The 14,850-nt window shown below is 45.1% G+C and overlaps 1 protein-coding gene across 2 annotated transcripts in view; it reads right to left on the bottom strand.

Moving 5' to 3' along the window:
- LOC120997972 (probable cation-transporting ATPase 13A4) overlaps window positions 1–14,850 on the bottom strand; it is a 458,422-nt gene that overhangs the window by 291,748 nt on the left and 151,824 nt on the right. For both annotated transcript variants that reach the window (XM_040428359.1, XM_040428360.1), the window contains exon 9: window positions 14,208–14,339. In XM_040428359.1, the coding sequence (XP_040284293.1) occupies window positions 14,208–14,339 (132 nt within the window). The remainder of the gene's footprint in view (window positions 1–14,207; window positions 14,340–14,850) is intronic.

Genomic DNA, 14,850 nt, shown 5'->3' with positions numbered 1-14,850 from the left:
TTTGGGTGGGTGCTCCCTCTTTGCCATTTTTCGGCATGTGTTGTCTAATACTTTGGCACCTTCTGTTACTTATCCCTCTCTAAGAGGTTAATCTACACTGCTTTCCTGATAGATATGTGCCACACTATTTATTATGGGACATATATAGAAATATGGCAAGAGATGAGCTGAGTCAGAGGTCAGCGTGAGGGTCACACCCCCAGAATCCCACATTTGTAGGAACACCCCAAGAGCAAATATAAAGAGCTGCATGAAAGACCTCATGGTATGAGATCTGGTGATTGTTGAGCCAGGGATCTGTGTACAGATACCAGCAGCCAAAACTTCTGTGTGTAAAGCAGAAGGTGTGGTCCCACTGTGTCACTGAATGCATTTGGCCTAGGGCTATCCATAAGGGCATTATCTAGGTAGTCCTTCTGTTTTCACCTTTTCACCCCTATGTCTTTGCTGAAGGTGAACTACCATACTGTAACCTCTTGAAATGGTCTCTATTCAATGACAGCTTACTAAAGTGGGTTAAAACACTGGAGAATGGCACAAAAGGGGAGAGGTGGAATTGTAGTCAGTGACCATGTCAAGGTATTTAGATCCAGTAACCAGGCTAAGGGCCAGAGCAATTGAAACAGGGTCAGTATAATAACATGAAAGAGGTCAGGGTGGATGGAACATGCTCAACACAGTCTACAGGCAGAAATCAGACAAAGATGATCAGACAACACTATATGACCTCCCAGCAATTATGGCTCTCTCCACCTTCAGGGCACATGCCTGTGCCTCATATGACTCTTAAATAGCCAGTGGCCTGCTTGCTTCCCTGTAGTGGAGTCCAGATCCCTGTATAGGGGTTAAAAGGTCAAGACTAGAGTTGAGCGAACACCTGGATGTTCGGGTTCGAGAAGTTCGGCCGAACTTCCCGGAAATGTTCGGGTTCGGGATCCGAACTCGACCCGAACTTCTCCCTGAACCCGAACCCCATTGAAGTCAATGGGGACCCGAACTTTTCGGCACTAAAAAGGCTGTAAAATAGCCCAGGAAAGGGCTAGAGGGCTGCAAAAGGCAGCAAAATGTAGGTAAATCCCCTGCAAACAAATGTGGATAGGGAAATGAATTAAAATTAAAATAAAATAAATTAAAATTAACCAATGTCAATTGGAGAGAGGTCTCATGGCAGAGATTCAGGCTTCATGTCATAGCAGAGAATCAGGCTTCAAGTCATAGCAGAGAATCAGGCTTCATGTCATAGCAGAGAATCAGGCTTCATGTCACCCACCACTGGAACAGGCCATTGTCAGATATTTAGGCCCCGGCACCCAGACAGAGGAGAGATGTCCCATAGCAGAGAATCAGGCTTCATGTCATAGCAGAGAATCAGGCTTCATGTCACCCACCATTGGAACAGGCCATTGTCAGATATTTTTAGGCCCCGGGACCCAGACAGAGGAGAGAGGTCCCATAGCAGAGAATCAGGCTTCATGTCATAGCAGAGAATCAGGCTTCATGTCACCCAACACTGGAACAGGCATTTGTCAGATATTTTTAGGCCCCGGCACCCAGACAGAGGAGAGATGTCCCATAGCAGAGAATCAGGCTTCATATCATAGCAGAGAATCAGGCTTCATGTCACCCACCACTGGAATAGGCCATTGTCAGATATAATTACGCCCCGGCACCCAGACAGAGGAGAGAGGTCCCATAGCAGAGAATCAGGCTTCATGTCATAGCAGAGAATCAGGCTTCAAGTCATAGCAGAGAATCAGGCTTCATGTCATAGCAGAGAATCAGGCTTCACGTCACCCAACACTGGAACAGACCATTGTCAGATATTTAGGCCCCGGCACCCAGACAGAGGAGAGATGTCCCATAGCAGAGAATCAGGCTTCATGCCATAGCAGAGAATCAGGCTTCATGTCACCCACCACTGGAACAGGCCATTGTCAGATATTTTTAGGCCCCGGCACCCAGACAGAGGAGAGAGGTCCCATAGCAGAGAATCAGGCTTCATGTCATAGCAGAGAATCAGGCTTCAAGTCATAGCAGAGAATCAGGCTTCATGTCATAGCAGAGAATCAGGCTTCACGTCACCCAACACTGGAACAGGGCATTGTCAGATATATATATATATTTTTTTTAAATTAACAATTTTTATTGTTTTTTTTTTTTTTATCATAGCATGGTACAGGCTTAAGATAAAATACAATAAAACTACATGTGACATAAAAGAAGGCAGTGTATACATTCGAAAGAATCATCACAGGTTTTTTTGTAACAAGCGGGCTATATGGCCCAACAATGACAGGCACTAGTTACTGAAAGGCTTAAGTATGTTTCTGAACAAACAGAATGATGTAGGTTAAGCAAAGTGATATGGATCTGAGGTACATTTCCGGTGTAGGGATAGTGTAGAAGTATGGGTAAGAGTAAATGTAGAGGAGGGGGGGGGGAACAGATAAGGCTTTTGCCATCTCTCTAAGAGGGTACGGGGGAGCAATCTTTGGGAAGTATGGGAATCTGTATGTTGTTAGCTATGTGAATCCTCTATATTCTTTCCATGGGGACCAAATTTTTAAGAACTTGGGTCTGGAATGTGATTCCCAATGGGAGATCTCCTCCAATCTGTAAATCTGGTCAACTTTATTGGTCCAGTGATCAATGCTGGGGATATCAGAAGAGAGCCAATGCAAGGGTAAGAGTAATCTAGCTGCTGATAGTAGGAGCAGGAATAAAGATGTTTTATATGGTCCCAATTTCTCCACTCCCAAGGAGACGAGAACTATTTCGGGTTTACAAGGGAAAGATGTCTGACATATCTTATTACATAGTTGTAGGATTTTATGCCACCAGGGCTCAATTAGTTCACAGGACCACCAGATGTGCATAAATGTGCCTTTCGATGTATGGCATCTCCAACAAGTATCTGAAGCTGTTGTACTATACATACAGGTTATATCTGGGGTCCTGTACCACCTCATAAGGATTTTGTAGCTATTCTCCTGTATGTGAATACACCTAGATAGCTTGTGGGGGGATGATAAGAGTTTAGTAATCTCTTGGGGTGATAAGTTACGCTGTAAATCTCTTTCCCATATGCCTACTATCGCTGGTTTGGGGGGAGAGGGAGGAGATTTCAACTGTTTATATATCTTAGATATAGTTTTGGATGGGTAAATCTTGTTGCCCAGCATAGTCTCAAACCAGTTGAGTTCACTCACCTGGGAGGTTTGTTTTGCATAGATGAGGACCTCTGTTTTGAGGAAATGCAGTAGTATTGGATTGCGAATCTGTAAACCCAATTTTGAGTTTATTTCAGAATCCGAAACAACACAGCCATCATTATCTACTAGTTGTGAGACAGGAATCGTTGAGTTTCTTATGTGTGTGGGGCAACTATCTTTTAGTTCTTTGGGTGCCAGATTGATGATGTCTCTAATAAGTAGGAGGGGGGAAGGGAGCGAGGGGCTCTCAGGGTTGGAAGTAAATTTCCTCCAGACCTTTAGGGTGTTGCGTGTTATAGGGTTGGTAGACCGGCTGGGTTGAGGTAATGGCTTATTTGCCAGTATAAGTGCCCTAATAGAGGATGGAAGAAGGGCATTCTCTAACTCCGGCCAGGATTTGTGACTGGGTTCCCTTATTAAATCTATAATTCTGGAAAGTTGGATGGCGTTCATATAAATCTCTGGATCAGGGAGACTTATACCACCCGAAGCTTTGGGTTTGGTCAGTGTGTCAAAGGAAATACGAGAACTTTTACCTTGCCATATGAACTTACGAATGCACTTATTAAGGGAGGCAAAATATGTTTTGGGTAATTCTATGGGAAGGACTTGCATCAGGTATGTAAGTTTGGGCATGATCAGGGACATAAAAATGTTTTTTCTACCAAACCAGGAAAGATATTGAGAGTCTAAGGAAGTCATCTGAGTCTGCATAGCAGATAAAAGGGGCATGTAATTTAATCGGAATAAGTCATGTAAGTGTGGGGTAAGTTTGACCCCCAAGTACGTTAATTGCTGGGTATGCCAATTAAATGGAGAGTTTACTTTAAGGGATGAGACACTGGTGGGCGAGAGGCCTATATGAAGGATCTGGGACTTTGAAGGATTAATTTTAAAATTTGATAGGCAACCAAAAAGGTTAAGTGTCGACAGGATCTCGGGCATGGATTTGTGCGGATTGGTAGTGGTGATCAGTAGGTCATCGGCGAATGCTGCTAATTTATATTCTCGAGAACCTATTTTCAGACCCTTAATATTGCTATTTTGCCTAAGGGCTTGTAAAAGGGATTCCATCACAAGCACGAATAAGAGGGGTGAAAAGGGGCACCCTTGTCTTGTCCCGTTTCTTATGGGGAAGCTAGATGATTGTATGTTATTGACCGACACGGACGCCGAAGAGCAGGTGTACATCGCAAATATTGCATTAATATATGCCACTGGGAGTTGAAATTTCAACAAAGTTAGTCTAATATATAGCCAGTCTACCCTGTCAAATGCTTTCTCGGCGTCCGTGCCAATCAGAACTAAGGGAACATGGTTATGGGAAGCATAGAACAAGGAGTCTAGAATTTTTGTGGTATTGTCCTTTCCCTCCCTCCCCTTTACAAAACCTACCTGGTCTGGATGGATCAACTTGGGTAAAAAGCTTTGTAATCTTGTGGCTAGCATCTTGGCTATAAGTTTAAGGTCCACATTAAGGAGGGAGATTGGACAATAGTTGGAACATAATGTATGATCTTTACCCTCCTTAGGTATTATAGTTATAATGGCTCTAGTCATATCATGGGAAAGTGGCTTATTGGACAAAGCCAAATTGCAGACTGGGAGCAGATGTGGTAGAAGTATGTTTTTGAAGGCAGAAAAGTATGATATAGGTAGCCCATCTGGGCCAGGGCATTTACCTTTGGGGGTAGATTTAATGGCTGCTTCTAATTCCGGGATAGTGAAAAGCCTAGCCAGGGACTCCCGCTGTTCTAGGTTGGGAGGTCAATTGTATCAAGAAAAGAGTTTATATCAGTTTCTCTAGATATAGAGGGATCAAGGGGTTTTGGTATTGTTAAATTATATAGGGAATTATAGAATATCCTAAATTGATCTGCTATATCTTCTGTTTTGAATAAAAGGTTACCCTGTTGTGACCTGAGGGAATGAACAAAGCGGGAGTTTCTCCTTTGTTTGATGCGGTTCATAACGTATCTGGAGGCTTTATTGCCATGGGCAAAGATTTTTTGTTGTATTGAGAGAAAAAGTTTGGCTGAGCGTACATTTAAAAAGTTTTTTAGTTGGGTTCTGAGGGAGGAGAGTTCTGCTAGCTGTGAATCTGACATGGATCGTTTATGAGCCTTTTCTGCTAGGTGAATTTTAGATAATAGATCATTGAGTTTCTTCTCTGATTCCCTTTTCAGGAAGGAGCAAAGGCTAATCAGTCTTCCTCTAACATATGCCTTATGAGCGTCCCAGAGGGTTTGGGGCGAAATCTCAGGCGTTACGTTCATAAGAAAGTATTCTTCAAGATATGAGGAGATAAGAGTAGTTTGCTTTGCATTATTTAACAGGGATTCGTTAAATCTCCAATTGGTTTGCCTGTTAGTTTTTTGATCTGATCGGATTTCACAGAAAATTGGGGCATGATCGGATATGGTAATATTTCCGATTTTTGGGAATGAGCAGAATTGTAATTTTTCTTTTGGAATTAAAATGTAATCTATTCTACTATAGGATTTGTTAGCAGGGGAATAAAAGGAGTAATCTATCGCATCCGGGTTATGACATCTCCAGATATCTAAGATTCCCAGGTTATGAAGTTTTGTGTTTATCAGACTAAGGGCTTTAGTTGGTAGAGGGGATCTTTTAGAGGAAGTGTCTAAAGAGGGATTTAAGGCCACATTCAGGTCACCTGCAATGATCAGGAATCCCTCTTTGTGTTTTTCTATAAGAGAAAGAACAGGGGCGAGCCAGTTGTTTTGATCTACATTCGGAGCGTATAGGTTAGCAAAGGTGAAGGTGGATTGCCCAATTTGGCCTATGAGGATTAGGTATCGGCCTTCTGGATCTTGTATATGTGACCTATATTGAAAGGGGAATCCCCTGCTAAAGCCAATGCTGACTCCCCTCGAGGCCGCGCCCCCGGCACCGCAATGATACCAGCTCGGGTATTTGGAGTGGGAAAGGTTAGGATAGCTCTCGTGCTTGTAATATGTCTCCTGCAAAAAGATCACAGAGCACCTCTCCTTGTGCAAAAGAGAGAAAATCTGGGACCTCTTAGAGGGGGACCTCATCCCCTTGACGTTGAAAGAGGCTAATTTGAAGTCTGCCATGTTTCAACAAGAAAAGGGGGAGGGGCTCTGTATGGAATAGTAAAGAAAATCTGACCGAACAGGAGCAAAGTGGAGGAGGGAGCGCGGCCACGCGAGAAGCCCGCCGGCATCCAGGCGGGAGGGTGAATCTCGTGCTGTGGGACCTGAATCCGTATGGACATCTGTAGGTTCATTTGGATAAATATATGATAATTTTCATAGTACCTGTCAAAACAGTAACAATTAGAAACACAGAATATAACAATGAGTAAAGGTAAGGGATGAATAAACATCATCCATATCAGATAAAATATATCAGTTGTGCCTTTTTTCCTAGGCATCATGTGGGGGGGGGAAGGGTAAAGTACCCAAAAGCACTACCCTCTGTAGGACCAATTGTACCAGAATATTTAGACATTGGTGTTGTCAACTCAAAATCAGTGCTACAATCGGAGAATTTACCGTATTCAATAGCCAACTGCTATGATTTTTTCATTGGAAAGGAATCTAGTGTAAAACCTATGGCGTGTGAATGGAAGAAACAGATTTAGCAATTGAAGGAGAGAGTGTGGTGGAGTTTTTTGAGATACTGGTGGGTAGCTTTATGTGTCCTGCATTACCACCATAGCAAGTGGGGGTTCAAATATGAGTAGAGAAAGGTCTGATCTTAGTATTCAGCTATATGTCTGGGTTAAGCTTATAACAAATGAAAAATTCACGGAGGAGATCTCACTGATTTCTCATCATGCGCCGGGCAGAGGGCAATGCGAGCCCAGCCCTCCCACCAGCGCACAAGGAGCCATCAAGCGGGAAATCATGCAGTTTTAGCTACAAATCCGTGTCACTCCCATACTACTAAAACGGGATCCATCTAAAATAGGATAAATCATACACATTGCTTAGAGGGAGCGATAAAGTGGGTTGTTGTAAGATATTGGCGGGTAGTTTTGAGTGCTTTGCATTACCAACTTTGTAAGGAATTGCACATATGTACTGAATGTATGGTAAGCTTGGTATTTAGCCTTGTGGCTGAGCAGAACTTAAGCAAGTAAAGTGACTCATTTGACTTTCTCGATTTAACTTAATATGTCAAAGGTATATGAGAACTTATCAGTGCGGAGTCAATGTAAAATACTGACATGACTAGCCAGGCTATCAAACAGATGGGGTCACTCAAGGAGGAACCCCTACTGTCTCTACATAAGTTACTCAGTGGAGACGCAGGCCCGAAATAAAGCAGGCCCAAATCTACACCAAGCACTTCGCTTGCAGTCAAAAACTTTAAGCATAAAATATAAAATATAAAATGGGGGCTCCGCAATGTTACGTCTCATCTGGTGATTTTCTTGGTCACACTAAAAATAAAAATATATGGAGAAAGTATGGCAAATTAGTTATCCGACAAGGCAAGGCGTTTTGGAGTGGAGAAGGAATCTCTTCTTCTGTTGTTTCTTTGTGCCCTTGGGGTGCATTGGGGCTCCCAGGGAATCGTCTTGGGTAGTTCTGGAAGAGAATTCAGATTCTGGACCATGTCCCAATTATCAATAGGTAGTGGGGATAGTTGGAGAAGGTCGTATGTCTTGTCTAGGTCTGCAAATGAGGAGACTTGGATGCGACGACCATCGTGAAGAAAAGATAAACCAAAGGGGAATGTCCATCTATAGATGATTCTTTTTTGCCTTAGCCAGTCTGTAAGTGGCTTTAAAGCTTTGCGTTTTTTAAGGGTTGATTGTGAAAGATCTTGATAGATGGCGATGTTGTTGTTCTCCCATTGTATTGAACTGGAGTTCCTTGTACCTGCCAGAATAGCTTCTTTCACAGGAAAGTGTAGAAATCTGCATATAATGTCCCTGGGCGGCTCGTTCTCCCTTGGTTTTGGTCTGAGGGCTCTGTGCGCCCGTTCAATTAGAACCTCATGAGCCGAGTCAGGGCCCAGAATCCTAAGGCATATCTGAATGACTGTTTCAGGGATATCCACAGCTGTAATGGTCTCAGGCACTCCCCTGAAGCGCAGGTTATTACGCCTGCTTCTATTCTCTTGGTCCTCCAAGGCTGTGTATACTGCATTAAGGTGACACTGGGCTAGCGACATGCTGGAGTACACTTCATCTTGATGTTGAAGGATTGTGGCCTGCGTTTCCTCCAGCACCTCCACTCTTCTCCCTATGTGTCTGACGTCTTCCTTTATAGACGAAATATCTACACTTATGGGGCCCAGGGCTTCAGCAAGAGCTTCTTTTAGAAAAGCTCTGGAGATTGGCAAGCATTCCGCTTAACTGGGATCATCTCCTACCTGGTCCTTTCTGCAGGCGGCAGACTGTTTGTGTCCAGAGCGTGGGGTGCCGGGCGCCATCTTGGATTCTCGGCTTCCAGCAGCAGCGGCTGTTTTCTTCATAAATCTCTCTATTTCTCCTGCTTGATTTAGGGAGCGATTGCCTCCTGACTGATCAGTAGGTTTTTGGCCTCCGATTTTCACCATTTCTGGCTTTGTTGGGCTTAAGATAGGGTGCTGTGAGGGATATGCAGACGGGAGAGCAGCGCTTTACACGTCCATCTGGATCAAGCGCTGGCTCCGCCCCCCATTGTCAGAAATTTTTAGGCCCCGGCACCCAGACAGAGGAGAGATGTCCCATAGCAGAGAATCAGGCTTCATGTCATAGCAGAGAATCAGGCTTCATGTCACCCAACACTGGAACAGGCCACTGTCATATTTTTTTTTAGGCCCCGGCACCCAGACAGAGGAGAGGTTCATTCAACTTTGGGTTGCCCCGCAATATAATGGTAAAATGAAAATAAAAATTGGATTGAATGAGGAAGTGCCCTGGAGTACAATAATATATGGTTAAGGGGAGGTAGTTATAAATGTCTAATCTGCACAAGGGAAGGACAGGTCCTGTGGGATCCATGCTTGGTTCATTTTTATGAACGTCAGCTTGTCCACATTGGCTGTAGACAGGCAGGCAGGCCAGCACCTCCAAGGCATAAAAGGCTAGCTCTGGCCACATGGACAATTTGGAGACCCAGAAGTTGAATGGGGCCGAACCATCAGTCAGTACGTGGAGGGGTGTGCACATGTACTGTTCCAACATGTTAGTGAAATGTTGCCTCCTGCTAACACGTTCCGTATCAGGTGGTGGTGCAGTTAGCGGTGACAAAACTTTTCCACACCTCTGCCATGCTAACCCTGCCCTCAGAGGAGCTGGCCGTGACACAGCTGCGTTGGCAACCTCTTGCTGACATTTGGGAATGCTCTCAGTAGCGCGTCTACCAACGCGCGCTTGTACTCGCGCATCTTCCTATCACGCTTCAGTGCAGGAAGTAAGGTGGGCACATTGTCTTTGTACCGGGCATCCAGCAGGGTGGCAACCCAGTAGTCCGCACACGTTAAAATGTGGGCAACTCTGCTGTCGTTGCGCAGGCACTGCAGCATGTAGTCGCTCATGTGTGCCAGGCTGCCCAGAGGTAAGGACAAGCTGTCCTCTGTGGGAGGCGTATTGTCATCGTCCTGCGTTTCCCCCCAGCCACGCACCAGTGATGGGCCCCGAGCTGCGTTGGGTGCCACCCCGCTGTGAACATGCTTCATCCTCATCCTCCTCCACTTCCTCCTCATCCTCGTCCTCCTCGTCCTCCAGTAGTGGGCCCTGTCTGGCCACATTTGTACCTGGCCTCTGCTGTTGCAAAAAAACTCCCTCTGAGTCACTTCTAAGAGACTGGCCTGAAAGTGCTAAAAATGACCCCTCTTCCTCCTCCTTCTCCTCCTGGGCCACCTCCTCTTCCATCATCACCCTAAGTGTTTTCTCAAGGAGACATAGAAGTGGTATTGTAACGCTGATAAAGGCGTCATCGCCACTGGCCATGTTGGTGGAGTACTCGAAAGAGCGCAACAGGGCACACAGGTCTCGCATGGAGGCCCAGTCATTGGTGGTGAAGTGGTGCTGTTCCGCAGTGCGACTGACCCAGGCGTGCTGCAGCTGAAACTCCACTATGCCTGCTGCTGCTCGCACAGTCTGTCCAGCATGTGCAAGGTGGAGTTCCACCTGGTGGGCACGTCGCATATGAGGCGGTGAGCGGGAAGGCCGAAGTTACGCTGTAGCGCAGACAGGTGAGTAGCGGCAGGATGTGAACGCCGGAAGAGCGCACAGACGGCCCGCACTTTATGCAGCAGCTCTGACATGTCGGAGTAGTTGTGAATGAACTTCTGCACCACCAAATTCAGCATATGCGCCAGGCAAGGGATGTGCGTCAAACCGGCTAGTCCCAGAGCTGCAACGAGATTTCGCCCATTATCGCACACCACCAGGCCGGGCTTGAGGCTCACCGGCAGCAACCACTCATCCGTCTGTTGTTCTATACCCCGCCACAACTCCTGTGCGGTGTGGGGCCTGTCCCCCAAACATATGAGTTTTAGAATGGCCTGCTGACGTTTACCCCGGGCTGTGCTGAAATTGGTGGTGAAGGTGTGTGGCTGACTGGATGAGCAGGTGGAAGAAGAGGAGGAGGAAGCCGAGTAGGAGGAGGAGGCAAAGAATGTTGCCCTGCGATCCTTGACGGCAGAAGGATGTGCGCCAAACAGCTCTCCGCCTGGGGCCCAGCCGCCACTACATTTACCCAGTGTGCAGTTAGGGAGATATAGCGTCCCTGGCCGTGCTTACTGGTCCACGTATCTGTGGTTAGGTGGACCTTGCCACAGATGGCGTTGCGCAGTGCACACTTGATTTTATCGGATACTTGGTTGTGCAGGGAAGGCACGGCTCTCTTGGAGAAGTAGTGGCGGCTGGGAACAACATACTGTGGGACAGCAAGCGACATGAGCTGTTTGAAGCTGTCTGTGTCCACCAGCCTGAATGACAGCATTTCATAGGCCAGTAGTTTAGAAATGCTGTCATTCAGGGCCAGGGATCGAGGGTGGCTAGGTGGGAATTTGCGCTTTCTCTCAAATGTTTGTGAGATGGAGAGCTGAACGCTGCCGTGTGACATGGTTGAGATGCTTGGTGACGGAGGTGGTGGTGTTGGTGGTACATCCTCTGTTTGCTGGGCGGCAGGTGCCAACGTTCCTCCAGAGGCGGAGGAAGAGGCCGAGGCGGCGGCAGCAGCAGAAGAGGTAGCAGGGGGAGCCTGAGTGAGTTCCTTGTTTTTAAGGTGTTTACTCCACTGCAGTTCATGCTTTGCATGCAGGTGCCTGGTCATGCAGGTTGTGCTAAGGTTTAGAACGTTAATGCCTCGCTTCAGGCTCTGATGGCACACCGTGCAAACTACTCGGGTCTTGTCGTCAGCACATTGTTTGAAGAACTGCCACGCCAGGGAACTCCTTGAAGCTGCCATTGGGGTGCTCGGTCCCAGATGGCGGTGGCCAGTAGCAGACAGACTCTCTTGGCGGCAGGTGTTCTGCTTTTGCCCACTGCTCCCTCTTTTGCTACGCTGTTGGCTCGGTCTCACCACTGCCTCTTCCTCCGAATTCTGAAAGTCATTGGCACAACCTTCATTCCATGTGGGGTCTAGGACCTCATCGTCCCCTGCATCGTCTTCCACCCAGTCTTCCTCCCTGACCTCCTGTTCAGTCTGCACACTGCAGAAAGATGCAGCAGTTGGCACCTGTGTTTCGTCATCATCAGAGACGTGCTGAGGTGGTATTCCCATGTCCTCATCAGGAAACATAAGTGGTTGTGCGTTAGTGCATTCTATCTCTTCCATCCCTGGGGAAGGGCTAGGTGGTTGCCCTTGGGAAACCCTGCCAGCAGAGTATTCAAACAGCATAAGAGACTGCTGCATAACTTGAGGCTCAGACAGTTTCCCTGATATGCATGGGGGTGATGTGACAGACTGATGGGCTTGGTTTTCATGCGCCATCTGTGCGCTTTCTGCAGAAGACTGGGTAGGAGATAATGTGAACGTGCTGGATCCACTGTCGGCCACCCAATTGACTAATGCCTATACCTGCTCAGGCCTTACCATCCTTAGAACGGCATTGGGCCCCACCAAATATCACTGTAAATTCTGCTGGATACTGGGACCTGAGGTAGTTGGTTCACTAGGACGTGTGGCTGTGGCAGAATGGCCATGTCCTCTCCCAGCACCAGAGGATCCACTAACACCACCACGACCATGTCCACGTCCGCGTCCCTTACTAGATGTTTTCCTCATTGTTACAGTTCACCACAATAAGAAAAAAATGATTTGGCCCAATGTATTGAATTCAAATTCAGGCCTTTTTTTACAGGCACCTAACACTATCTGGCTATCTATTTAGGTACCGTATTACACTAATACAGGCACAGCAGTAACAACAGATTTAGCTGAATATAAATTGTAGGCCTAGTATTTAGGCGCTGGATGACAGGTATCCCTTTTACGGACAGAATTAGACTTGGAAATGCACGGTAGCGTGTGAAGTTATTGAGGATGAGCCTATCCGCACCTTCAATCTAATATACCCTTTTATGGATAGATTTAACCTTGGCCTGATAGAGCATAAACCACAAATTTAGGGAATTGCTAAGTTGGGAATTGTATTTCAACCCAGAACAAAAACTGTGCTTTGGCAGATACTAAATAGATTGACCAGCCACAGCAGTAACAACAGATTTAGCTGAATATAAATTGTAGGCCTAGTATTTAGGCGCTGGATGACAGGTATCCCTTTTACGGACAGAATTAGACTTGGAAATGCATGGTAGCGTGTGAAGTTATTGAGGATGACCCTATCCGCACCTTCAATCTAATATACCCTTTTATGGATAGATTTAACCTTGGCCTGATAGAGCAGAAACCACTAATTTAGGGAATTGCTAAGTTGGGAATTGAATTCAACCCAGAACAAAAACTGTGCTTCGGCAAACAGCAGACAGTATTACAATTGGCTAGCCACAGCTGAAACACCAGATTTAGGGTACTGCTATTTTGACAATTGTATTTTACCCCTCAATAAAATAATAAGCACAGCCAAGCCCCTGATGTAGGATATAGCAAAAAAAAACAACACACTATTGATGGTTAAAAATGGACTTGGTGGCAGCTTGTGCTGGCGCACCACAAGACACAAAATGGCCGCCGATCACCCCAGAAAAAAGTGACTGAAAAACGCTCTGGGCAGCCTTAAAACAGTGAGCAATTGAATAGCAGAGGTTGTATGATACACAGCTGTATATCGATCACTTCAGTAAATAAATCCCTGCCTAATCTCGCCCTAACAGCAGCAGCTGCATCCTCTCCCTACACTGATCAGAGCAGAGTGACGTGCCGCGCTACGTGACTCCAGCTTAAATAGAGGCTGGGTCACATGCTGCACTGGCCAATCACAGCCATGCCAATAGTAGGCATGGCTGTGATGGCCTCTTGGGGCAAGTAGTATGACGCTTGTTGATTGGCTGCTTTGCAGCCTTTCAAAAAGCGCCAAGAAAGCGCCGAACCCCGAACCCGGACTTTTACGAAAATGTTCGGGTCCGTGTCACGGACACCCCAAAATTCGGTACGAACCCGAACTATACAGTTCGGGTTCGCTCATCCCTAGTCATAAGCACTATAGACTGCAATACTAAAGTTTTGAAGTTCGTCCCCTAGGGGGACTAAAAATAAAAATAGAAGAAAGTAAGAAATTGTTTTTAAAAACAAAAAAAAAGGATTGAAAATTCAAATGAAACCCCTTTCCTAAACTCACATATTAAAATAATAAAAAATGAACATAATTGTACTGCAAAAACAAGCCCTTATATGACTTGAAAACTAAAAAACAACTATGGATCTTGGAAGGTACTGAGGAAAATAAAAAATAAATAAATATAATTATTTACAGCTAGAATGGGGTAATAATCTATTCAGTTTGTAATGGAAATCATATTGATAGATCCTCTTAAATTTTAAAGAATGGATTCATTATGTAAAAAAAAAAAAAAAAGAAAGAAATGAGTAAAAAAAACAGTACCAGTTAACATTGCTTCATTCACAGTGCACCCTCCACTGATTAAAATCGCGTCACATGGTAAGAAAAGCTTATTTCCACCCAAAACAATGACATCACCAGGAACCAAAGATTGAGACTGTACTTCTTCAAGCTCTGTAGAAATGCAAAATAAAGCATAAAAAAATTGGTTATTCTTGCTAGAAAAGGCAAAGGTATCACGCTCTAACGCCAACCTGCTACGTATAATCTACATTAGAAGAATCACAATACTTTAATACGTTTTAAACAATTCACATATATATTGATCTTTTAATATGTATTTTATCATACATAAAGCAAATTAGTAAAATATTATACATACAGTAATTGATTTACTTATTTTATAACTATTACTGTATTTTACACTGTGTGCTAGTAAAATATAATGAGAACATGTGGTAACTAGTTGAACAAAGTTAGAAAATAGTTTTATGATGCTTCAACAAATTATGTGTGTCAAAAAACTAGCAGTAGCCTGTTACTTTGATCAAGAGAAGGTACTGATTCTATACCAGGTAAGACTAGTTTCCCACTAACGTTAACATTGTTCATCTAGTATTGCCAGAAACTGCCGGAGCACAGCCAGACCCCATTAACTATAATAGGAGAGATTCAGCCAGACAGA

The sequence above is a fragment of the Bufo bufo genome, chromosome 4, assembly GCF_905171765.1.
Source record: "Bufo bufo chromosome 4, aBufBuf1.1, whole genome shotgun sequence".
NCBI classification, from domain to species: domain Eukaryota; kingdom Metazoa; phylum Chordata; class Amphibia; order Anura; family Bufonidae; genus Bufo; species Bufo bufo.
This window is presented reverse-complemented; position numbering and strand designations above follow the sequence as displayed.